The sequence below is a fragment of the Lindgomyces ingoldianus genome (assembly GCF_010093535.1).
Source record: "Lindgomyces ingoldianus strain ATCC 200398 unplaced genomic scaffold BDR25scaffold_22, whole genome shotgun sequence".
Taxonomy (NCBI): Eukaryota; Fungi; Ascomycota; class Dothideomycetes; order Pleosporales; family Lindgomycetaceae; genus Lindgomyces; species Lindgomyces ingoldianus.
In genome coordinates, this window is record NW_022985183.1 from 95595 (window position 1) to 120109 (window position 24515).

The window sequence follows — 24515 nt, forward strand, 5'->3', positions numbered from 1 at the left end:
GGGACAGCATCGAGTTTTTATGATTTCTCTATCTTGTCCTTGTCATAGGGCTTAATATGAAGCAATTGAGCAACAACCACACGCCCTTGCCTTTCCAGCAAATATCGCCACGACACCTTTGCTTTTCCCCCATAGTTTTAGGCACTGGATACGAGCCAGGTGGTCATGTCAATCTATCCATCAGAAGGTGTTGGATCAGCCTCATGCACTTAAATTAAGGCTAGGCGTTCTAGACTAGAATAGGCAGGCTTACTGGGAAGCACCCGGACATCTTGGCAGGAACATCAGGGGAGCTTTGCTCCGCGATAGCAAGCACCGCCTTCCTATCATGTCAAGCAGAAGCTCGCACGTAGGTCCCACACTGGGAAGTGGGCTAGTGTAACACCTTCCTGCTGGATCGTTAGTTTCCAGGGACCGTGAAGAAGAGATGCGAGCTTTCTGGCTTTTTGACTGGACCTAATCTAAAATGGCACAAATTGATCGCTCGCATGCATGCCCACTCTCAAGGAAGAAGCTTCCTGGGCAGGTGCTGTACGCTGCAGAAGTATATATGAGGTAGGTTCAAATCCGCCATGCCCTGCATCTTTGTCCCTCCCTCTCTCCCTTCTTTTCGTGAGCTTCCAGAGAGGCGTGGGTCGCGTGCGTTGTGGGATTCCTCTGGTGCAGGTTGAACGAGTTTCTTTCAAGCTTCTTCCTCTTCAATTGAGGCGTCTCTTCAATCCCCACCATGCGTGCATCAATCTCAGTCTGCGCGATGTCGCTCGCGCTCCTCCAACTTGCGGAAGCTCTGGGTGGAGCGCGAAGCCGGAAGTTCAGCTTGATGGCAGATATGGGCCTTTTACCCGATGGCACGCCCATGCATTTACCGTCCGACATTAAGGCAGCAATGCAAATCGCATCCTCACGTCCCCCTCCTGCGACAAATGGGACACCTGAAAAAATTGAGCCGGAATATGTCGAGTTACCTCTGGATAACTTCGCCAAGAACAAGGACTACAGCTACCAAGGAACGTTCAATAACCGGTTTTGGGTCGCTGAGTCTGCATACAAGCCCGGCGGGCCTGTGTTCATTTATGACGTGGGTGAGGCGGATGCGGAGCCCAATGCGTTATTTAGACTCCAGAATACGACAAGCTTCTTTAAGCAGATCGTGGACAAGTACAATGGAATTGGCATAGTCTGGGAACATCGGTACTGTATGTTGTGGGTAAGATATTGAGATGAGACCATACTAATTCTCCGTGTCAGACGGCAATTCGACCCCAGAGCCCATTGATCTAAATACCCCACCAGAGGTCTTCCAATGGCTCACCACGGAGCAGTCGTTGGCTGATGTTGACCGATTCGCCAAGCAATTCAAGAGGAAGAACATTAAATACAACTTGACGCCTGACAAGACCCCATGGATCTTTGTCGGAGGCTCATACCCCGCCATGCGAGCGGCCTTTATGCGAGATAAGTATCCTGATACCATATTCGCTAGTTATGCTTCATCGGCACCGGTACAGGCTCAGAATGACATGTCAGTGTACTTTGAGCCTGTCTGGCGAGGCATGACCGAATATGGGTGGGGCAACTGTACCAAGGATATCAAAGCAGCTATCCAATACATGGACAAGGTCATGGAGAATCCCACAGCAGCAGCAAACTTAAAGGAACGTTTCCTCGGACTAGGCGCTGGCAACAACAGCAACCCAACCTTTGCAGATGCGCTGACAACGCCCTTCTACCTCTGGCAATCATACGGTGTAGAAGGTGGGGCTCTCGGACTTCGCTCTTTCTGCGATTTCCTTTCAACAGACCCTCTGTCGAACAAGACGTCTGGTGCTGATGGCTGGGCGGCGATAAAGGGCGCAAACTACACCGTCAATCGGTGGGCCGCGTACCCAAGATTTACGACTATGGTCAATGGCTATTTGACAACGAACTGCTCAGGAACCCTGCAGAAAAAGGGTGACTGCAATCTGGACTTGCGGTTTGATGATCCAGCAATGATCAGCTGGACCTGGCAGTACTGTACTCAATGGGGTATGTGTAAATCTTAATTCTTCAACCCAGCCAGTCGCAGACAAGATGTGTCAACAGTTCACCACACAGCATAGTGAGATATATCTTCGTCTTTTCCGCGGTGCTCTCCAAGGTACCTTCTATTTCCGGAAGGCTCATATCTAGCCTAGTGTTTCACTTTACAAGACGTTCTTTGGCTCTGCTGCGTTCAAGCCCGCATAGTTCAATCATTGGCATTCTCGTTGCTATATGATTGTTCTACGCACCTTGTTTTTCTTACACAAGTGTCTCTGAACCTAGTGATCTTCCGCTGACACACACAACTCACAGGCTTCCTCCAATCCGCTAACGTTGGCGCCCATCAACTCGTCTCCAAATACAATTCTCTCGAGCACCAAAAAGACATCTGCCACCGACAATTCCCAACAGCCAAACCACCTCTCCTCCCCACCTGGCCTAGTGTCGACCGCACCAACGACGTCTTCGGCGGGTGGGACATCCGCCCGTCCCAAGTATACTGGTCTGGCGGCGAATTCGACCCCTGGCGAACGCTCTCCCCACTCTCTGCAGAGTCATTCGCTCCGCATCCAAAGACGTTCCAAAACCCGCCCAAGTGTGGCGAGGAACAGGATGAGGATGAGATCTTTGGGTATGTGATGAAGGGCGCGCAGCATTGCTATGATTTCAGAACGACATTTGCGGGCGGCAGTGTGAGCCGGAAGTACTTTACGGATGCGCTGGATCGGTGGTTGCCGTGTTTTAAATCTAAGAAGGGTGGAAATGGACATAACTAGAACGAGGGAGAGAAGAGCAGACTAAAATTCTGGGTATATTCGGGTTGCATTGTGATCATGAAGGGAAGGTAAATAAACGCAAATTTCTAATGTCTTGTAGGACTTTGTGTCTGTGGATTTTACTGTCGCTCGTGACCTGCTGCTCCATGTAAATATTTCCATCTTCGCGCAAGTTAGGTTTCGTGTTTTAGTTCTCTCTTGCCAGCTACCTGATTCGCGCGCTCATACTTCCTCAATGCTTGAATGAATCAATCCAAAACGAAACAACCCAGGGCCTCTAGTCGCTAGTGAAAGGATTCCCCTCGAGTGTGGCAGTAAAGAAAGTCTTGGCACCTCACCTTCTATATCTAGTAAAGCGCCACTACTTTAGGCATGTGATTTGCTACGGTTCAAGAGGGTATTTCCCTATCAAAGTTTAAGCTTACAAGGGTATAGCTAGAGCAGGCCAGCCACTCTCGCCAGCTAGCGCTGGATATACACCACAGATGCCGACCTGAAGTTTTTGTCTCAAAGTCAAAAATACGACAGATCAAGTACTTGGTACTCTCTCATCACAGACGGCCGTTACAGCTTACAACTCACAAAATAAAGTGTAATGCACGTGATGGGTCTACTAAAAGCAAGAGATACCTGATGATATGTCTGGAATTGGAGGAGGTGAAAAGTCGAATAGCTTAGCCAATTTATATGCTTCGATGCATTCGGAGAGTCGAACGTTACCGCGTATTCTCCCGCTTCGGTAGCGGCCATGCCTGCTTTATACGGTCGAGGTTGAATTCAGGGTAGAGTATAGAAGCTGGGTCGGATATGGATGTGTGTTGAAATAGGTAATAATTGAAGGCTGCAGCTAGAACGTCAGCCACAACCACAAAACTCAGCCACTGTCCGTACGCAGCAGCAGCGTCACGGCCTGGATACGAGCGATCGCGCACGAGCAGGACCACGTATCTATGTCACATGATGCTCGTGCGCGAACCTCCGTGCGCGAACATCTAGATATCCCCCTTTTCCTCCGTACGGAGGAAAGACAAGAGCAATAGAACCAGAAACATGTTGCCCTCACCTTACCTACCTCGTACGCTGTGCACACCGTACACCACTCTTACTCTTGCTACTTAAGTGCTCATACCATAAGCAGCTAGTTGTCAGAGCCCATTCAACAGCCACCACTAAACTTTCCTTATGCCTTCAATTCGTGACCAACCTTGTTTTCGTCGCCCGTTTTCCCGTCAAAGCTCCCACATGTTCATCTTATTCCAGTAGTTAACAAGAGGCCCAAAACTCAATCCGACTCTGAGGCAGTCCTCCGGTACACAGATTTCCAGACAAATAGCCGGTCTGCGAGTTCTGCTCTACCTAGCACCTCTCTTTGGCCAAAGATTTAACTAGAAATCGACGTCTTCAAAGATGTGAAGGTATTGTTTGTGTTTGCCCCGCCGTAATATTTTGGATACAGAGAGTCAGCTTCGCATTAATGTGCAGACTTACCTTATTGTCTATTTTCGCTAAGAGAGCCTTTTTCATATGCTAGGCCTCGGAGAGGAACGGAGAGAAAGGGCAAAATTTACCTCCGGGGTAACGTTTCTAAGATCATCACTAACGAAAGAGGATAGGGAAGGAAGGATGCGGATTTCAGTACGGGCAAAGCCAAGCGACGAGGAGAAGAAGATGGGACTAAGCAGACTTCACATGCGCAAAGCTGAGAATGCTACATTCAGGGTGGGTATGCGCGGATTTGTGAGTAGTTAAGTGAGTGGTCGAACGAGTGGTCGAGCGAATGGGTGACGTGGGTTAGAGAGTCTAAATTTCCCGAAAAAGGGAGGTGGATCTAAAAAATGCCTGAGTGGTGTGTATAATAAAAAGCAATTTGCAATCTGGAATGTCTGCGTGAGCTGGGTGCTGCGGATAGCAAAAGAGACGTTGTGGTACAGAGCATCATCACGTTGCGATGGTGAAAGTGGAGATTGTGGTCGAAGGCGTGATCGAGGGTGTGATATGGAAACAAGCACAAACGAACAGCAATATCACAAGTTTGGGCCTAATCATATCATGATTTAGACTACGGAGCAATCCTCGGCCCAGATTCCATCCGAACCCCCATCCAACTATCAGATCCGACGTCATACCGATCCTGCCATCCTTCCATCTAGCACGCAAACATCCAATCTCCCCATTTCGCATGCAAGCAAACAATCTGTACCCTCATCCAAAATCGCAAGCCCCAAAGAGCAGTCCCAGCCGTGCAAGGAGATTTCCTAAGCGCCTCAACGCCCACGAATCCATATCCAACATCTGAATCCTGGTCACCCTCACCTAAGTCCAATCCAATCCAATCCAATCCAACGAAAACTTCCATCCACTAGGGATGGATTCAATGCAACAAAGGAAAAAGACAATAGAAAAGAAGTGAAATCGAGCAGAAAGCAGACGCCTCGGATATATAATGCTATGCTAAGAGGCCGGCGCCGAGCCTCGCACCAGAAACCAGACACCCGAAGGCTGTGGTAGGCAGACAAATTTGCAAAAGGAAAGGAGACAGGAAAAGTTGTATAAATATCTTTCGATATGTATGACAACACTACAGTGCTTTTGGAAGAAGATATACCACTCGTAGTTGTACGTAAAAGGAGTCGGACATGATGCCTGTAAGGTTCTGGATGAAGCCTTGGGTATGGTGTGCATGGCGACGATCTTTCGTGAAGGTGCGAGATGTAGAGGTTGCCCTAGATCTTCCTCTTGATGGTGAACTTGCGCTCAACCGTTGCGGAAGGTAACGCGTCGGCAAACTTATCGCGTGCTGTGCTTTCGTCAGTCTATGGCCCTCCAAATGCCGGGAATACTTACTATCCGCACTCTCAAACTGGATCAGAATATCGTCATGCTCTCCGGGATACTCTATAACATCCAGACAAACAAATTTCCTCTTCATTCCTGCCCAGCCGCTAACTCTCCCCTCCTCCTTACCCATCTTACCCTCACCTCTGCGCTCCTCAACCGGCAAAGCGAACTTGGCGTCGACGAGGCGAATGCCGGGTTTACCACCTTTATCCGTTTTCTCGAACACGTCCATGGTTTTGAGCTGGAAATTCATGGCGTCGGCGTGCGAGAAGTCCTCGAAGAAGGCGAGAAGTTGGATGATGTTGTCTTGTGTAACGATTTGGATACGAATATTTGAGGCGGTCCATTGTTTATAGATGGGGACGACCATGCGGCGGCGGGAAATGGAGAATGTTGAGGCGATACCGTCAAACTTGACAGAAAATCCCGTCACGGCTAGCTGGAAAGCATGCAAATCCTTAAAGGAATGAAAAGTCAGAGTCCTCAGCGTGGAGGCTCCAGTTAGTGTTCGGAGAAGTTCGGTTAGCGCATCTGGAATGTCTTTCTCGGTACGCCTGGCATCAATAGCAACCGCAATATCTTGTTGGGGATTGCGGAGGAATACGAGTTCTGCTGCACCATTGATTGGAAGACGGACGAGAAGTTCACCAGGACCTACGAACGTCAGCATACACCAAGTAAAATACCCAACATGCATAGAGGGGTGTCGAGAATGTAGAACTCACCCAGATTCATCCGGTCCGTCACACTACCTGCGCCATGCTTACACACGAGCCTCAGACTTTCACTCATGACAATTGGTGCGCTTTCTAGCCCAGCCTTCTCGGCGTTTTTATTTAACGCTTTGACTTCCTGCCACTGCAACCTCTTGAGTACATCCTTCCCGCTATTGCTGAATCCCTCCGCCGGATCTGCACTTTCGATATTGAACGCCTTGAGTGGCACCTGGGCACAGACATCTTCGTTCGAATGCTGATTCATTGAGGTAAGAGTGCCGAAGAGATGATTACGTTCCTTGCTGTCGTTGAAGACCATCATCATCGTACACACCTTAGTCTTCTTGTCCGAGGTTTCCTCTTTGAGGCGGAGTATCATACCGGGCGCATTATCGGTTTTTTCGGTGTAGTATTCGAAGTTGATCGGTTCTTGATTAGTCCCCAATTCATGGTTGACGCAGCTAAGTGTTCGATTCTTGACGTTGGTGACAAGGACTAATCGATAGCCACGATGCAATCGCCTCCTCCCCGTGCCTTGATCACTTCGCTCAAACTTCTCAAAGACTAGGACCTTGCAGGCCTTGACGTGCTCAGGTGGGAACGCCCCTGGATTTGTCGGATCCTTATATTGGATGCCTCGAGCAGTGAGTTTGTACACTAGCCGCTCGTCTTCGCGTTCCCGAAGTCTGCTTTCGACTCGATTCGTGTGATCCACGATTGCCCATAAGCTGCGAAAGTCCGCCTCGGTGAATTCAAGGTCGAGAGTGAATCCATGTCGAAGGCTGATCGACATTGCTCGCTTCTTCGAATTCCATGCGATATTGCTCCAAGTTGGTCCCAAATCTTTGTTCGACTGTATCAGGACATTGATGAGGTCTGTGAGACTGCAAATTGCAAGCTTGACCTTGAAGTCATCCCGACTTCGAAGCACAGATATGACCGCGGACATCGACTCCGGTTCTGCCTTGTTGTCGGTATGCAGTTTTGCATTGACAAACATGCGGAAGTAGCAAAAGTCGGATTTGGTATCCCCGAGCGGGATATAGAAAGTCGGATTTACTGAGGCCGATCCAGATCCGTTGGCCTTGATACTGTTCGAGGCGCTTCCGTCGAGCACAGCACGCACATCTGGTGCAAAGTTTGGATACTGGATCCAGATCGACTGGTCCTGACCCTGAATAAGCGCTTGTGTGGGTGGCATAACCTGATGCCTCTTCATCGATGCTAATAGCATCTTCAAGGACGACAGTACTGCATCGTGGGCCTCGTAAACCTCTGCCGTAGCCACGTCACCAGCCTCTCGGGCCAGCCTTGCCCCAGCATCCATTCTTCCACTATATCTTCGCAATGCTGGATGATTGGAAATGATTTGGGTGAGAATCCACCACACTTTGGCTAGGTCGACGTGTGGTTGGGTGAGGCGTTCCGGTTGAGTGTCTCCAGTCTTCGGCCTGCTCCTGATCAAACTCTCCATACCAGCACGACCCCTTAGAAACCACCAAATGGCAACTCTTATCCATTGCATTGGTGTGTGATCATACAGTTGCCCACCCAGTTGTGCAGTTAATCCAAAAATGCCCTGCATATGCGTCACACGCTCCGCAAAATCTCCGAAGGCAACTTCCCCTTGTGATCTCGTGTCTGAGCGCTCAAGAGAAGCCACGACCTGCATCCCAGGATCTTGCCTGTGATGTGGCGCTACCTGCATTCCTGCATCCTGCCTGTGGTGAGGTGCAACTTGAATTCCAGCATCTTGCTTGTATGGAGTAGCAACTTGCATTCCTGGATCTTGGGCATGCGGAGGAGGAGGTGGAGGCTTCTCTGCTGGTGGCTCGGGGCTGAAGTAGGGACCCTTCTCAAACTGAGGTGGTGTCGGTAGGATTGAGCTCTGGCTGTTCGACGATGCCGAAAATGGGATCTTTTCCATAGTAGAAGGTGTTTGCTGAATTGAGGTAGCCGAGTAGGGATCTGTAGGTCTAGTAGGTGAACCACGAGATCGGGATACCGCTGAATTATATTGAGATGAGGAGGAGGATGGTGGTCGGGGATCGGTATCCAGTGGAAACGCTCCAGGAGGCATAGGTCTTCGAGCCGGTGATGGTCGACGAGCATGTGATCGATGGGGATCTTCGGCATCTAAAGTTTGCGGTCCGTTGGGAGGATCGCGTGAGGGTATTCTCGGCGGTGTCTGTCCGTACGATGATGCTGAAGCAACATTGTATGATGAAGGTGGGGTTCCGACTTGGAAGGAGTTGGGCTGAACCGAATTCGAGCTAGAATCCGAATCGCGCTTCGACCCTTCTGTGGCCTGCTTCATGGCCTCATGTAGTGCTCTCCCCTCTTCTGCTCGCATCTTATGCATGACTCTCGCTGAAAACGAGTTTGGATCTGTTGGCTCACTCTCCAAGAAGTGCTTGTTTAGACTTGACTCTAAAGGCGAGTCATCGTCCTTCAGATTCATTTCTGGTAGGCGCGGTACAGAGCCGGCGATTGAGTCAGCTTGTTGGTCTTGCCACCCCGTTTGCATTCGCTTGAGCGGTTTGGGAACGAATTCTTCCTCCTCTTCAGCGGTTGGAGCCAGATTAGGTGCTTTCATCGAGATAACAGGTGAGGCCATCTCCGAATCGTACGAATAAGTAGAATCCAAGCTCGGTCGGGACACTCCATCGTCGACAGCATCGAAGCCTGTCGGCGCTCGCTGCAGTTGCTTCGGCCTCTCCCCCAAGCCCATCGCACCCAGCCTCTGCGGGGGTGGGGGTGCTGGACTCGCATGAGTGGTGATATTCCCCATGTCCAGCTTGTGTTTGAGGGGGGGGGACAGCTCCCCGTGAGACGTCAGCGACCTCTTCACGATGTTCCTCCGCGCTGCTTCGGAGCTGCCACTGCTGTTGCCATTGAGCTTGGGGCTCCGCATACCCAGGTTGCTGTCGTCGTGGTGAGTCTGCGCCTGCAGCTTCTCTAGACTCGACATGCTGTTCGTCTTCCTCCTCTTAGCGACCTCAATGACAGCCTCCTCGCACTCATCGCCGCCTTCGCCAATGAACTCGGGCTGTGTCCTGGCAAAGCTCACCATCAAGCCCTGACGCCGCGGCTGTTTGCTCGTGCGCAGTCCTCCCACGCCGGGGCTCTTTCCCGCTAAGTCGCTCGCGCCGGGCCAGCGCTGTGCTTTGGCGACATCGATCCGCGGTTTGTTTGTGCCGGCGAGGAAGGCGGCGGCGGCGGCTTCTTTCTGTGCGTGGGCCTTGTCGGTGGACGGCCTGAGGAAGTCGTTGACGTCGTCATCCAGCTTCGACTTCTCGCCTAGCTTCAGCTTCTGCTTCGTGTCCTTGGCCAGCATCTCGTCATTGGAGAAGATCTTCGCCCGCCAGCGGTGCTTGGAGAGGAACTTATTGTCGTGTTGGCGGCCGAGCGCCGCGCTGTCTTCTACCATTGTGCCCAGGCCAACCCCTCAGTCGTGCTGCACAACGACGATTCGGTGCGCGGGGTGCTCGCAGGTGTTTTTATTCGCAGCGCAGCGCAGGTTGGGCGTATGTTCGGCGTGGAGTGTAGAGGGCAACCAGGCACGCGACGTCGAGGCGGTGGTTGCACTGTCCCTGGCTCGATTGGTCGGGCGCGGAGGCGGAAGTGAGGTGCTGTAGCGGGCGAGCGACTTCTCAAACAGGGTCGCTCGCGCATTCATGCGGGTTTCATGTGCTGCTTCATTCGCCGTGTCCCTGAAAAGACGACTGCGGGAGACGTGTGGATATGTGGATGCGTGGATGTGGATGTAGGCAGAAGCGGGCGTGCAGGAGGAGGGCAGACACTGCAAGGGGACGACCTGATTGCGGCCAGCCGTTATCGAAAAGCCGACCTTCTTCGGCGTTGCTACCGTACCCTGGAGATGCAATGTCCCCTCCCTCCGATGTGGGCTGAGCGTCGTGGATATTGCAGCCGACTAGACTGCTTTGGGCACTCCTCAAGGGAACGGAAGCGCTTATCGAGGCGGTGATATTCTAGAATGCACCTCCAGGAAAGGATGGCAGCTGTCTTGCAACGAGCCAGATCGCAAAAACCTTCCCTGGTGGTTGAGAAACACGGCGTTTGGACTCCCAAACCCCATCCTCACAGCAAATGCGGCTGCGTTGGCCACTCCACTTCCCTAGCTTGTGAATCCAGCAACACCCGTCCTCGTCATACCTGCTCCCTCTTTGGTGTACTCCTCTTCGCTCCAAGCCCCAAACATTCAATAAAAACAGCACCGCCCTCTCCAATATCTGCCCTTGCCCTACGAAACAACGAATATCGTCGTGCAACGTATTCCCTCTCTGTTTCAAGAATCCTCGCAGCGTGACTAAGAAGCCTAAAAATATGGAGAAAGGGTCGGAGGAGCTGGTGCCAGCGCGCCATCACGACGCCCAACCGCGGCCCAGCGGTCCTGGCGAGTGTCCACATGGAGATTCGCCGCAAATCAGACAAGACATCCATGTCTCTGCCCCACGCCAGGTGTTACAGAGTGGGCACAATGACGTGCGCTTTGCAAAGTCACTCTCCTCCCCTTCTCAATGTTTCAACAACCTAAACTCTTGAACTTCACGGAGGGAAGAGCAATGAAGTGGGCCTGCGAAGATAAGAACGACTGAAGTAGGCATTCCAATTTAATCCTCCATCCCAAAACTCGATTCCTCTTCCCGCCAAGAACTGCCAAGAAACTATGCCACCACTGCAGCCTTATCGCGTTATGATCTAGCCATATTAAGTTGAGGGTCGGCTCCGCTAACCATTTGCGGGGTAGAGAGTGAATGGTGCGCAACTCTTGGCGGTGCATATGGATTGTGATGCACTCTCTTCACTTTTACTCCTTCATTAACCGCGGATGATGGACGTCTGTGTTTTCATGAACCCGAGGAATTAAGGCTCGTGATCGTGGCGAGAGGAGCTGAAATTGAAGGAGAGGACGGTGGTGCTGGGTATGTTTCGTTTAGCGATGTCGCTCTCACCTTGAGGCTGCTTACGTGATACATCTACCCACAGATTGAGTCCTGTTATTGGTGGATTGTGTCCCACGACGAGAGAATTCACTCAAATCGATGAGCTTCTGCTGAAGTTCTTCAACCTCACTAGGTGGGAGCGGTGAGCTATGCAGATTCAGCTGGATGACGGATCTCACGAATAGTTCTGCATTGAGGTCGTCTCCGCTGGAGGTTCCATCGGGAAAGAAAACGAAGGATGCAAAGCATAACGAGAACGAGCAGTGTAGAAATGAGCTGAAGTCATCGTCGCCTTGCACCGGGGCGGAAGAATGCCACTGAAAGTTTGGACCTGCTGAAGGAAAACTCGGATTGTCTGGAAACGATCCTAGATTGCCACGTGGAGCGCGCTCAGTCAGCATCGCCCGTTCTTCACATGATGCTCGTCGCATCGTCGACCTTGCTTTCCTCGGTCTTAACCCTAGCTTTCGTGAGGAAGTCCATTGTCTCGAATTTTTCCAGGTCGTAAAATTGCCGAAGTATTTCATCTTCATCCATCCAGGTATTCGTCCTTACTCGAACCTCGCAGTCTGATACGCAAGCCACTGATGCCGAAGACCAAGTATAGAAGTAAATGTCGCTACTCACAACCAATCTCTACCATCAGAGTTTTACTTTTGTAATTCTGGTGGCCCGAAGCACGTGGGCTCGAAAGTCCACAGGAACGAAGGTGAGCAAGCGCGAGAAATATGACATGCCTTTGTGAAACGATTCAAAGATGCTATCGAAACCCAGGAACAATCTCTCCGTCCCTCTCCCTAGAACCAGCAAGTGTTCAACAATCCCATTGTCTTTCTGAAGCTATTGCACAAACATGGAGGATATCCTATCAAATCTTCTCTCATCTACTGCTACCTCAACATTACAACACAACACCTAGTAGTCAAGAAACGCTGCATTCACCCAATCACGCATCCATTTATCTATAATACACTAGATACATTACCAGCCGTAACTCATCAATTCATTCCACCACAATCCCGCCAGCTATCCAGCAACGCGATGAAATAACGGCCTTGCTCTCAGGTATTCAAAACACCTAGCAACTACCGTCCAGCTAGCAGTAAATAGAAAAAAAGAAAAAGGAGAAGAAAACTACTAAACCACTGCACCCTCAACATAATATCTAGTGCCAATGCTCTTCCTAATCTGTTGTCTCCTCTTCTCCGCCTTCCGCTCTCTGATTCGTTGCTTAACACCACTGAGACCAATATACTGGATCTGCATCCTTCCAATTTTCTTCCCAACCCTCCATTCCTCCCTCCTACCCCTGCGTTCCCATCTAGCCCGCTCGACGGCAGTGCCAGTGCCGATGCCTGTGCCAGTGCCCGTGCCAGTGCCAGTACCGGTTGCAAAGCTACTCGACCCCCGAAAACTATTTGTTAGCCTCCTCCCCAGCGTACTAATCCCCGTCCTCGGCCGCTCCCGCTCAATCTCCTCATCCTGCTCAGGGACATCACTCGTGTCGCCGCCCGCCGGCAACACATCATCCTCATCCTCTGAATCGCTATCCTCAAACCCCTCCCAGAATCCTCGGGGCCGCCAGAAAGGGTGGAGACTGCCATCCTCATCATTCACAGTCGGGACACGCGGATTTTCGTGGGAGTGGGAAGTGCTAGGGCTAATGTGGCGGCCCCGTGTGCTAGATGCGCGTGCTAGGAGGGGCGATATCAGGTTGTCGGAATAGCGGCGTGCGCGCTGAACGAGCGAGAGACGGCGTTGGGGATGCGAGTCGGAGCGTTGGGGTGGACCTGGAAGACTGGGCGGAGGGAGTTGGCGTTCAAGTTCTTCGGCGGGGGTTGGAGGGATGAATTGGATGATTGGGGGTTCGGGGGCTGGGCGAGGGTTTCGGAGTGGTGAGTCTACGGCTCCAGGAACAGGAAGGAATATCTGCATCGGGGGTGTAGATGGCTCCACTGTCACAGTTGGTTGTGGCGGTGGTGTGAGTTTCTCGAATTGTGCATTCGACACCGGTGGGGAAGAGGGAATGTCCGAAGACGCCAGGTCTGAAGAGGGAACGTAGGGTTCGTTTGTGACTTGTCTCTGGCTCTGAGATAACGAGTTCGATCGGGCAACTTGTTGAACGACAAGTAGAGAGTGATTGTTGTGAGGATAGATACTAACCGCCGTCGCTTCACTAACCTCGAGTTCTGGAGTGTCTGAGAATTGGGAAAAGGGCGTACCCTGGCTATACAGATGCCTGGCCATGGCATGTTCCTCTGTTCGTGTCGTCGACCTATCAAAACTAATCCGTTGGTGGTCATCAGGATGAAGAGAGCTCCATTCATAACTATGACGGGGCAATTCTTCGGTTAGTATGCGGTCTTGATGAGAGTGATTGAGCGTATCATCTTGGCTGATGGAGCTCCGTCGCTTCTCGTCAGAATGCACACAGATCGAAATTGACGCTCGCTTCACAGTTGAAAGACTCTCTCCAGACACCTTCATTTCCTGTGTAAATTCATGTACCATCCCGTGACTGGCATCCGCTAGACCCTCCCCAGACAGGTTCTTTTCCTCTTGCGGAGGTTCATGAACAATCATATCCCTAACAGGCGACTGAATTTCCCCAGACATCTCCTTCTCCTCTCGAAGAGGCTCAGATACTACTCCATCTTTATGCAGATCAAGCTCTTCCTGATTATGCTGGTCTTTTAGCACAATCGAAGCAATTGGGGGCTGGATCTCGATACCCTCAGGCTTCTCAACATCCATTTCTTCTCCCTTCGTCGCCCTCTCAGTATCTGCTCCCTTCGACTTGATTTCTTCTGGAGACAGCTCACCCACAGACTGAATCGATAGACAAGCTGAAGACTGAGTTGGAAGATCAGGCAACGACTTGTTGATATCGAGTGAATTCTTCCATTCTTTGGACAATCCGCTTCTTGTCTGTACTTTCGGCGATGCGGTATAAACCCTGTTGCTAGAGAGGTAGCTAGAGAATCCTGATAAAAGGGATCTTGATAATTTGGGTGATGGCGGGGGTGCTGCGCGGGTTGTGTCTTCAAGAAGGTAAGATGAGGCTTGGGAAAGGCTTCGCACTCCCTCTGGGGTATGAGTTTCCATGGAAGACGTTGCTGGCTTCGGCGCAGAAACGACACGATTATTCAAAGCGCTTTGCCCACGAGAATAATGGGATACTCCGTAAGGTCTTAGCGATCCTCCTGGCAAGTAGTTTTCCTTGCTTGTCTGCTGGTCAATAAGAGAAGGTCCACCAAACTCATATGGACGCCCTGGAGCAGATGCGATCCGTTTGTGAGAAATGGTCTTAGATGCTGATGGACGTGACACAGAGTTTGACCGGCTCATGATCTCCGCAGCAGGTTGCAAAACTCTCTTCACGGACTCTTGGTGAGCGAGAGTGTATGCTGCACTTTCTTGTCCTCGCTTGCGAATGGAGAGTGGGGATACATTCCGATAGGAAGAAAGCGCGTCGGATTCTCCGCTCATTCTCCGCTCAGAAATGCTTGCTCTCTTGTGAGCCAGGCGATGGAGCGGAGAGCCATCCGAATTGAGTGAGTTTCGGTTTGAACGGGTAGTTGAGCTAGAGACCGTCGAGCGATTCCCGTCTCCTGTATAGGCGAGGTTCTTTCCCGAATGACGAAGAGTTCGCTGGCGCTGCGGAGGGGTTACAATCACCATAGCCTCTACTACGGTTGATGAGATTGATGAACCGGAAAGTCTCTTCGAGTCAGCATCGCGGAGGTGCTCGTTTAGCATGGTATTAACCTCGGTTGGCCAACCAATTGAGTGGGCAAAGTTCTCCATGGATGGAGTGATTGGGCTATCTTGGCTCGCCTCGACACGTTCGCGGAGACCAAAGGCTCGTCGAGGAGATGATTCCATCGCCGGGTCGGTATGGTCAATGGCAGTAGGGCTCTGCTTGTTAGGGTTTGGGTTTCGTTTTTTGCGGACGGTGACATTCCTCATGAGATTTGTATCCCATTCGCGGTTCGGAATTCCATCCAGGCCCTTGCGGTCCTTGTGGTCCTCGCGGTCCTCATGCTCCTCATGGTCGTATGCCGTGCCATTATTAGCTCTAGTGGCAATCTCAATCTTATTAGTCGGGGTGGCGTCGCTGTCTTCGCGCTCAAAGGCTAATCCAAGTCCGCGATCTTCTTCGACTGCGCTCAATCGTTTTGCTAAAGGCGTATTAGATCGGCTGTTATCACCGTTAGACGACAATTGGTCTTCACAGGCGGTGGTGAAAGACTCGGCTCTCGAAGAGGAATACGTCGCCATGACTGGGCGTTCAGGTAGTGTCATCCACTCTAGTCCATCGCGGGCGGTGGTGAATGACTCCGCTTTGGAAGAGGCGTATGCAGCCATGGACGGGCGCTCCGGCAGCGTCATGAATTCAGTGGTTCGTGGTGGACTTGGGTCCGGCGTCGGGGGACTACGCTGGTTGATCGGCGTGCTGAGAGATGAGTTCTTGGACATCAGTGACGACACAACACCATCTGCGTGCGGCGGAGGGCTGAAGGTTGTTGGCGGGTATTCTTCTTGTGAGTTTGAGGGTGGAGTCGGAGGGAGTCCGGTATCTGCCTCGTTCAGAGGCCCTGGCGAAGTGAGCGGTGTTTTATGGTGGCTGCTGGTTGGGGAAAGCGCTCCGGCATGCTCGTTGAGTGTGTCTAGCTGGAGAGGCTCCGTCACGGGGAAAATACTCCGAAGGTCGTTCTGTCGACGGGGGAGGTTCTTGTGGGACCTAAGCTTGGGTGTGTGCTGGAACGCAGACTCAAGCAAAGCGTATGGATCGGACGGGTATTCCAACATGTTCGCAGAACTGGCAGCAGCCGAGAGGACACTCCTCGCAAAGTGCCCTCGGTATTGCCAAACCACGAAGCTTCACCAGCCTCCTATCAGTGCAGGGACGGATTGAAGTAGCTAAGCCGCCATCCCCATCAGACGCGGAGTGCAGTAGGTGGCTTCATGCAAAGAGGAGCGGGTAGAGCGAGTAGAGTGATGTCGATGTGTGTGTAACTGGCGCTACAGATGCTCAGTCGAGGTGCGCGCAGGACGACGACGCAGGTAGCCAGAGCGTCAGGTCGTCGGAGTCGAGGCTCGGAAGCGCCAAGCGAACACTTGTACCGGGTTGCGCTCCGAACGACGGATGGGAGACCGCAGGGCAAGGGGATAGGGGCAGGTGTCGTCACGGGCGATTGCAGAGGAAGCGTTGATATATCTCGATTGTCTCCCGCAGCCAAACGATGATGGATGGGATCAAGGTGTCGAAAGTAACAGGTCGGTCGCTTGCGCAATCCAGGGCTGGGCTGCAGGTGGAGACTGCCGGGGGCGAAGAGCGCTGTCGAGGAGTCGCCGCAGCGATGGCTGCGCAACTACGCCTTCCCTGGCTCTCTGCAGCGGAGGGTGTGTTCAGGACTGCCCTTGCGACGCCTGGCTTGGGGCAGCAGTGAGGAGTATCGCAGAGTGTCTACTGACGCCCGCCGCAAGATGTTGGATGGATGAGCAGCTCGGCCCTGGGCAGTTGCCGCTCACTGGACGAACGTCATTCGCTCCGTGAAGACTAGCAGGCCACCCCCCATGCCATCGGCCCACTCCAGCCGGTGCTCCTCACTGGTCTATCCGGCTGCATGCTTTTTCTATTTCCAACCCACCATCGTCTCTTGCCCTCCCACATCCGACGACATGCAGTGCAAGCCCACTTAGATTGAGACCCCCCCCTTCTACTGCTGCACCTTGAGGGTGATGGTCACGCATTATATCTCGGTCATGTGCTTCAGGCCTCGGGGCTCTTGTCAACATCTCATCGAGTGTTCACACCTGAGGCTGTCTGCTTGGTCGCGAACCGATGAGCCACGGATACCTCCATCTCCTCTTTCTGGTCACCGGTATGCACTTTGCCTCAGTCTGCCAGATCCCATCGGAGATCCTTGAAACGGCAAGCCAATCCTGCCGCATGCTCCAACCTCAGCGGCCTCAGCTGCAGCTCAGGTAACGGCATGCATTGAACAAGGCCCGTGTTTCGCAGGGCTGGATTGGACCCGAGAATTCCGTCGTTGTCCCAGAAGCCGATAACTCAACCTTAACGATAACGAATCGGAGTTGAATTGTAACAATCACATCACTGTTCCAGAAGCCGATATGTCGATCTCCACGAAAACGAATTTGGCTTTGCCGTAGTCTGTCAACGTGGCATTGGCTAGCGTCGACAGCTCCTCGACAACCAGGGCCATCGCATGAGCCATGGTGTTTCTCGTAGCACTGAGCATTTTCAGAGTATGTTTTCGGGACCATCTCGACGGCAATCCTGAAAATCCACGTCTGGAATCCGCGGTCGGAGACTGTTCCCACGAGTCTCTCTATTCCTGTACTCCATAAATGGTGACACAACTACGTGCCAGCATGTCTATCAAACACCTATACAACGAACATTCTGCCCCTTGTTATTGGTATGTGTCAGGGAGATCGCACGGCATAAGCCCCAGGTTCATTGCAGAAAGATTAACCTCATTGCATCGATTGGGGCTTCGGCCTAACAATTCTCCGGGCCGTTGCGTTAAATAGCCCAGCATCTTGCTAGCAGAACAGGTACGGCATTCCCTGTTTGAAGGATGGACAAGCTGGCCGATCAATCTACTCTTGGCCACCAGAATACGTTTTTTGCGACCAATACCTAATTTCCATCGACTTTTCCTCACCTCTGCCATCAGTGGTAACAGTGCAAGCCCTGTCCTTCAGTGTGAGTCCTAGTATTTAATAGACAATATACCTTGGTCCCTAAGCTAATCCTCAGCCACGCCTGAGGATACGCGGTCTGGTAAGCTCTGCTCTCCAAGGCTCTCATTAGTGTGCGAAAACTGCTTCCTTGGGTCAGCTCTTTCGTAAATTTCTTAGGAACTCACTTACTGAGCATATGTTAGGCTGCTTCCCGAAGGCATTGAGTGGTTGGATGAGATGTCCCCCGTCCCAATTTTTGAAGTACTCGAGCAGGAAACCTTCGGTTAGACTCGTTCAACGGTCTGGTAATTCCTTCTCACTGTGCTTCCACGATATACGGTACCGGGAAAATGAAAGCTCGTCTTTGTGCAATTCGGCATCAAGCCTCTTCCAGTGCCTCACTTTCAAAGCTTCAAGTAGCCTGTCATGTCATTGAAATCGTTCCTAAGCTCGACGATGTCGATGCCAAGCTTTTCCATAATGACATCTCCAACGCTGATGAAACACGTCACAAAAGCCACCCGATTTCTCGCTTACGATGCAGATCGATCCCAGGAACCCCATCCGGCCTTTCCTCCAAAGATATTCCTTGCTGCTACGATCAAGGTCATTCACAATCCAATGGCAGTCAAAATACCCAGCAAGCGGGACCGCCATTCTAGAACTGCTACTCGCAAGGCCATCGTCTCAATCATGGTACCCAAATGAGTCTCTTCACTTGTTAGCTTTCTTCATGCATGCGTCTTTATGCGTTCCCCAATCGTAATAGTATTTCATGCTTGATTCTGTTGGGCGGAAAATTCCCTTGCAGAAACATTCAATATGACCACAATTGTCATTTTGCCACTGTTCCATTCGTCCCTAGTGGCAAGAGAGACCCGACGGATCTATATGCTTTTCCGTGTCGCGCTAGTTCTCTTACCCCAGTTCTTAGTGTCCAAATTCGACCTCGTCCCATCTCTTGCCTTCGCATATGTATGCATTAAGTGTTCTGTCCAAGCGACTAGTCAGTATCTTCTCACACTAACCCAAGCATTCACCAATAGTTTCGAGACCGCTCTTCTGACTTCCTATGCGAAAGCTTCAAGAAGACCTCGGGACTGTGAAGAGAGCGTATAGATCACAGTGTCACGTACTGTCATGAAACCTTCTCTGAGCCAAATGCAGTGTATATTAGTGAGCTACGCAGTACTCTTTGAGGACAAATCAAATACTTGCCAGCGCCATTCATGCATGTCATTTAAGTTCGGCCCAACTCCCCACAGAAGCACGTTCCTGTAATCCATCTAGTCCCTCAACTTCATTTATCCTGCAACTTGACTCTCTTGAGCTTCCCATGCTTGGGCCTCATTGTCGAACGGTGCCTTGGGCAGCGAAGGGCCTCGGTCCCAATGCTATTCATTACCCATACCCACCCACCAACCTGGAAAGCCCTTGAATGTCGCGGTGATTGATCTTCCTAATACCTTGGGCATGGTTCTTGCTTACCAGTATGTAGGGGATCATAGCGTGAGGCATTGATGGGTGTGGATTGCGGTGGCCTGAGCAGTAAGCATGAAGTTCTGCCTAAGCTTTCCGATCTCAGTACTCCCAAGACTGATGAGGGTCATGCTAGTTCCGAAGACTGCATTAACGGGACTCTCGCCACTCCGGGTACACCTACTCTGGAGCATGATCGAAGCAATGTAGAGTTTTATCACCATTTCACTTCACAACGAATGTATTTTCCTTCCGACCCTGCGGGCTCTTCGTAGTTGTTTCCATGGTCTTGCCATATCCGTCCTCTCAGCTCATGCTCGTCAGTTAATGCCATGTACTGCGACGCTACGTCCGCATGACGAAAAGATAATTCTGACCGCACCTGTTGTTCCAATTTCCAGGTCCCATCGAGCCCAAGCACCAGGCAACGACGGGTAAAGCAGACACCGAACGATGGTCATGCTATTCATCTTCGAAGATTCGATAGTGGGTCCTTGACGATCAAGGTCAAACAGCTGATGGAGGTAGGATGCTTCGAGAACGGCCTAGGATCTTAGTGAGTAGTCTCCATAACAACGTCTGAGACATCCAGAATCTCACTGACGTTCAATGCAATGTGAACTATCATTCCTACCTTCTCTAAGACTCACTTGTTTTGCGCAAGGAACTTGAGGCATTGACTATGGGCTCGGTGGTGGCCATTGTCATTCGAACCCGCTCGCGCCGCTTCCTGCCTCTGGTGCGAACAAGATCAGTCCTCCACCAGGAGGTCGACGGTTGTCGATTGACCGAAATTGGAAGGCAAAAGTAAGATTCAGGAATGAGAGCAATCCCCAAGTATCTTCAAGGCCATCGCCCTAAACGCAACGATGGTCTTGAACTGAAATCTAGAAGTTGTCCCCTTATGGCACCCCTCAATCCTGCCTCCCAAAGCGGAGTTCGGCGACGCCACCACAGCCGCTGACAGTGCCCTTTATCAGGCCCACTTAGTATGCCATACACCTATATCATATTAAACCACAAGCAGGGTCATCACTGTCATTAGGTACAGTTGTATGTCTCTCTATTAACGGGAACAGAAGCGACTATGAACAATTGCTTTCCGCAATCACCTCCGCAACGCATCTGAGCGCTCCAACTCTCCTTCCCCGCTAATAGTGCGCACACCAGCCCCAATCAAACTCAGCCGCCCAGTTTGCCTTAGTCGCCTCCAGAACCTCATTTGATCCGTAATGAAGTGGTAGCACTCCTGGTCTCCTGAGGACCACTATTACTAGGTCTCTGTCGCCTCCTCTAATATGTGGCAAGGTCAAGGGTCCCTGACTTTCTCCGCAATGACTGCGCAGTAAATTTGCGTGGCGACAAGTGGCGGGAGCAGCTGGTCGGTGTCTCACAAATCCTCGACCAGGTGTCTTCCTAGAGAATGTGGAGACCTCAGCAACAGCATGGGACAGTATGCGGCATCTTCCGCACCATGATTCATTCAAGGAGAGGATTTACACCCAAAGGCTGCATAGTTCACTACTGCACTCCGCATCCGGTTGTTTGCTTGACGCACAATGACTTCGTCAGGGCGCTGCTCTTGGCTCTCCGAGATCTCCCCTGAGTGTCTTCCGCAACTCCCAATTTCGAGCCGCCAACATGTTACGCGCCGATATTAGCACCTTCTCGCTCTCACTTCCACCGTGGTACCATGGCCCATGCTAACCAAAAATCACCAGCACATGCCTCAGTCTCGGGCAGCATCATCTCCGGTCGATCACTCAACTGTTAACCCCAGCCGCCACCAGTAAACGTACACGTTGGAGTCTCCTAGCCGTGTAACTAATTGCATTTGTTGCGCCCCTGCTTCGGCTCCCAAATCTGGAGGCAAATTTCCATGGACATAATATTGATATTACAGCTTTGATGCGAGGGCAAGCAGGGGCGTCGCTTTCATTGTGTCCCGAAAGCTGGACTGCGGTATGAGCTGGAGGCATGCCGCAATATTACAAAGGATCTGGTTCGGTGCCTGTCCCTGGGAAACAATGGTACACATCCATTGACTAAGATACACGTATCTCTTGCATCTGCGGGCGTCTGTATCCGCCTGCATGACGCAGAATTCACACGCGACACACCGAACCGAGCACTCAACAGTGGACTCTGATCGCGAAAACCCGGCTCAATACTAGTCTGGCAGTCCACGATCGCACGTTCGCGGACGAGAACCAAATGGCTTCCTCATTCTAGTGAAGTTCTCACTCCATCTAGCTCGTCACCAGCCACTGCTACCTCACTCTATCTGGTTCACACTGGAATACGAACACACATACGACGGATCGTGTGAGAACTCTTCCGGGCGCTGAAACCACAGCAATGGCTGTGAGCAACGGGAGGGTTCCCAGGTGCAGATATCTCGGTCGTTCGGCGGACGGACAAGGCGTTCTCCACAGTATATTATGTCGATACTCGAAGAAATCGATAAGCTTAGCCTTGTCAGATAAAAGCGCTCCATCTTAAGCCAGCCTATCTCGACTCCCCGATTGAGCCCTCCGCATTCTAATTACCCAATGCATAAACTCGCTACTGTCGGGGAACGGCGCCCAATATGGAGAAGCAACCCAAAAGAAGTATCGAGTTCTCTCCCGATGGCCCAATTTCCATACCTGCTCATCCATCTAGGGAAACTGGGGCTCTATACATTCACGTCTTCAATCATGTTTTGGCGGGGAATTATCGGAACACCACGGACTACCTCATCGGGTCATATCGTATACTTCCCTAATCGGGTAGGGTATATCAGACTCCGCATATAGCCTCTCCTTTCACCGCTTCACATGACCAGAACTCGAAAGGCATTTAAACGGCCTTCATTGGCTATGGTCTTTTCCCTCGCTTTTCCTGTGTCCGGCGAATGAAAATTTTGCACTGTTCATGCAGCCGCGGCTTTGAAATCGGCACCACACACACAGTCTAATTGCGGCTGGTTATATGGTGTGTATGTGTGCGATATGGGCATGGCCTCTCGGCCATGAATTTTAAGATGTTTTCGACAGCTAGACGCGATTTTCCTCTTACCTGGTCCCCGGTGCAATGCGCGGTTCGCATTGGTCTGACTGCTTGCTCAAAAGATGCGAAAGTCTGGGACAAGTAAATGATGTTTTGGGTTGGGCCACGGGTGGGTGCTTGGTTGGGTATCGGAGGTTTTCGACAGTTCGTTTCTGAGAGTCTGGGAAGGTGTGCGTGCGTTTGGCGAGTAGAGCTTGTCCATATCTGAGATTGTAAGGATGTGAGGTGGTGTGTGTGTCGACCTTTCTGCGGGCTGAGCAGATGCAGATGCAGCACGCGCGAAGGTGCATCTGCGTGCAGCGGCTCTCGGGGTCGCAGTGGGGGTCGCTCACTGAACGAGTGAACGTAGAGCGAGACCCGGGTCACAGTTATTACTGTAAATTGCTCATTATATGAGGGATGGTGGGTGAGTGGAGGGGAAATATAGGGGTGCAGAAAGTTTGTTCGGACGTCTTTTTCTCTGTATTCGTTCCGCTCACCTCTGAAGCTCATGATGAACAGCAGACTTCTAGAAGCTCTTCCAGTGACTGTTTGCGTGCCCTTGCTCAGGAAGGCACGACGACAGCACGAGAGAGGGAATGATAAGCGGAGGCGGAAACGAGAGGTGGAGGGAGTAAGCAGCTAGCCCGCTGCCTGTCCCATGGCATTATGATATCAGCTATGTGGCTGAACGATCAAGATTTTCATATGCTGATCGTCGTATTGAAGCTCCACACCCATTCCCACAGGCACCAGCCGCACAGAAACAAGGGAAACGTGCCGGGCCTGGCCAGAGCTGTCGGCAGGTGCGGATGCAGATGCAGTCAGATGCAGGGCCAGAGCGGAAAGGAGAGAGGAAAAGATGCAGGTATGCTTACGCTGCATCTGGGCTGGCGTGGTTGACTGTGGAGCTAGAAAGGTACACGATCCTTGACGGATGATGCATGTGCGAACGTTATTCGAACGGCGAGCAAGAGGTTAATTTGGATTTCTGAACCAGGCACACATGGTACATGCACATTCAGTGGGGTGAGAGGGAGGTACAAACGATGGAATTGCTTGGTCAAGGAAGGAACGTCAACGCACGTCGCCGACTTTGTTTAGTTATATGATCAGATTTGCGCATGTTTCAAGATAGATGGGTCCGTCGTCGCAACAAGGCAAAGTTGGCGGTTGTAGAACCTTTCGTATCACATCACATACTTTACGTTTAGTAGGCAGAGGCGGCGGCGGTTCCTTTCCTCCTTCCCCAAATCACGTAGTCCGCGAGGCGGCGAGTGTAGAGTATAGTGCATGGATGGGGTTGCGATATCCTAGGGCTATATTCCTGCGGTTTGGTGTAGATGAAACGATATACTCACATATTCGCCACCGTTGTCCTGAAGTGTGAGCGTCGAAAAACGTGCCTGTAGGGATGCGAGACCTTGCCACTGCCATCCTGCCATGTGGCCAACGAGGTTGCCAGGACGAAAGGAGAGTGTCTTCTTCCGGGGTGGGGGCTTCTTGGTCTCAAAAACATGTCGATCTGTGTGACCGATTGATTTGCCTCAAAGGGGGTGGTCTGGGTGCTGTGTCCGTTGCCGGTGGACGAGAATTTCAAAATCTCCTGGTGATCGCAAACATTCCGCACGGAGGCTTCATGTTTTGACACGGACTGCCTAGGTACAGGTGTTGCAGTCAAGTACCAGACATGGAGGGAGTGATAAGTCCAAAGAGAATACAGTGCAGAGGGGGATGAGGATTGGATTGTTCGCGAAGTTGCTTCTAGATGTCTGCAGGAAACAACAAACTACAAGGTTTCCATTCTGACAGGTTCAGCGGCGAGCGGCAGTACAAGGGACGCCGGCTCTCATCAAGGGAAGGATGAAGGAGGGAAGGAGCGGGATCGTGGAGCCTGCTACCTGGGTGGCGGGACTGCGCGTTCCTCATCCGCAGTCACAGACCTGCCATCCAGCTCTAGCTCATGG

At 51.6% G+C, this 24515-nt stretch overlaps 5 protein-coding genes across 5 annotated transcripts; 2 read left to right on the forward strand and 3 right to left on the reverse strand.

Annotated features, from left to right (window-relative positions):
• The first annotated feature begins 653 nt into the window (after window positions 1-653).
• Window positions 654-2866, forward strand: BDR25DRAFT_264175 (peptidase S28). Its single transcript, XM_033686851.1, has 3 exons — window positions 654-1196; window positions 1249-2028; window positions 2338-2866. Exons 1-3 carry the CDS (start codon window positions 728-730, stop codon window positions 2799-2801), a joined length of 1713 nt encoding a protein of 570 aa, XP_033545867.1. The 5' UTR covers window positions 654-727; the 3' UTR covers window positions 2802-2866.
• A 2474-nt stretch (window positions 2867-5340) lies between these two features.
• Window positions 5341-9919, reverse strand: BDR25DRAFT_50611 (uncharacterized protein). Its single transcript, XM_033698675.1, has 3 exons — window positions 6365-9919; window positions 5646-6293; window positions 5341-5598 (listed from the first exon to the last, which is right to left on the reverse strand). Exons 1-3 carry the CDS (start codon window positions 9783-9785, stop codon window positions 5525-5527), a joined length of 4143 nt encoding a protein of 1380 aa, XP_033545868.1. The 5' UTR covers window positions 9786-9919; the 3' UTR covers window positions 5341-5524.
• Window positions 9920-11242: 1323 nt separating this feature from the next.
• Window positions 11243-18235, reverse strand: BDR25DRAFT_356791 (uncharacterized protein; the record flags this gene model as incomplete). The annotated part of the gene is made up of 22 exons (XM_033695700.1): window positions 11243-11373; window positions 11399-11667; window positions 11738-11958; window positions 12004-12162; window positions 12228-12254; window positions 12308-12316; window positions 12361-12407; window positions 12474-16144; window positions 16165-16217; window positions 16269-16458; window positions 16515-16610; window positions 16646-16708; window positions 16742-16831; window positions 16858-16940; window positions 16977-17023; window positions 17058-17113; window positions 17141-17288; window positions 17319-17643; window positions 17694-17739; window positions 17794-18049; window positions 18085-18182; window positions 18225-18235. The coding sequence occupies 22 exons, from the start codon at window positions 18233-18235 to the stop codon at window positions 11243-11245; spliced, it is 6096 nt and encodes a 2031-aa protein (XP_033545869.1).
• Window positions 18236-18271: 36 nt separating this feature from the next.
• Window positions 18272-19477, forward strand: BDR25DRAFT_356792 (uncharacterized protein; the record flags this gene model as incomplete). Its single annotated transcript, XM_033695701.1, has 6 exons — window positions 18272-18462; window positions 18510-18735; window positions 18765-18942; window positions 18974-19141; window positions 19197-19215; window positions 19285-19477. The coding sequence occupies 6 exons, from the start codon at window positions 18272-18274 to the stop codon at window positions 19475-19477; spliced, it is 975 nt and encodes a 324-aa protein (XP_033545870.1).
• Window positions 19478-19541: 64 nt separating this feature from the next.
• BDR25DRAFT_356793 (uncharacterized protein) lies at window positions 19542-24477 on the reverse strand (the record flags this gene model as incomplete). The annotated part of the gene is made up of 27 exons (XM_033695702.1): window positions 19542-19746; window positions 19776-19863; window positions 19901-20063; window positions 20105-20139; window positions 20169-20359; window positions 20387-20520; window positions 20596-20650; window positions 20686-20982; window positions 21021-21137; window positions 21197-21285; window positions 21318-21381; window positions 21420-21587; window positions 21617-21688; window positions 21714-21767; window positions 21798-22035; window positions 22088-22178; window positions 22208-22255; window positions 22306-22331; window positions 22366-22428; window positions 22471-22522; window positions 22579-23190; window positions 23242-23438; window positions 23474-23642; window positions 23748-23861; window positions 23910-24056; window positions 24083-24312; window positions 24339-24477. 27 exons carry the CDS (start codon window positions 24475-24477, stop codon window positions 19542-19544), a joined length of 3858 nt encoding a protein of 1285 aa, XP_033545871.1.
• Between the last annotated feature and the right edge of the window lie 38 nt (window positions 24478-24515).

Excerpts from the sequence above, each read along its gene's own strand:
- BDR25DRAFT_264175 (XM_033686851.1), top strand. The coding sequence starts at position 728 with ATGCGTGCATCAATCTCAGTCTGCGCGATGTCGCTCGCGCTCCTCCAA. Across the intron at positions 1,197-1,248 it reads AGTCTGGGAACATCGGTACT|ACGGCAATTCGACCCCAGAG; the intron begins GTATGTTGTGGG and ends TCTCCGTGTCAG. Across the intron at positions 2,029-2,337 it reads GCAGTACTGTACTCAATGGG|GCTTCCTCCAATCCGCTAAC; the intron begins GTATGTGTAAAT and ends CACAACTCACAG.
- BDR25DRAFT_50611 (XM_033698675.1), bottom strand. The coding sequence starts at position 9,785 with ATGGTAGAAGACAGCGCGGCGCTCGGCCGCCAACACGACAATAAGTTC. Across the intron at positions 6,294-6,364 it reads GACGGACCGGATGAATCTGG|GTCCTGGTGAACTTCTCGTC; the intron begins GTGAGTTCTACA and ends TGACGTTCGTAG. Across the intron at positions 5,599-5,645 it reads CCAGTTTGAGAGTGCGGATA|CACGCGATAAGTTTGCCGAC; the intron begins GTAAGTATTCCC and ends ACGAAAGCACAG.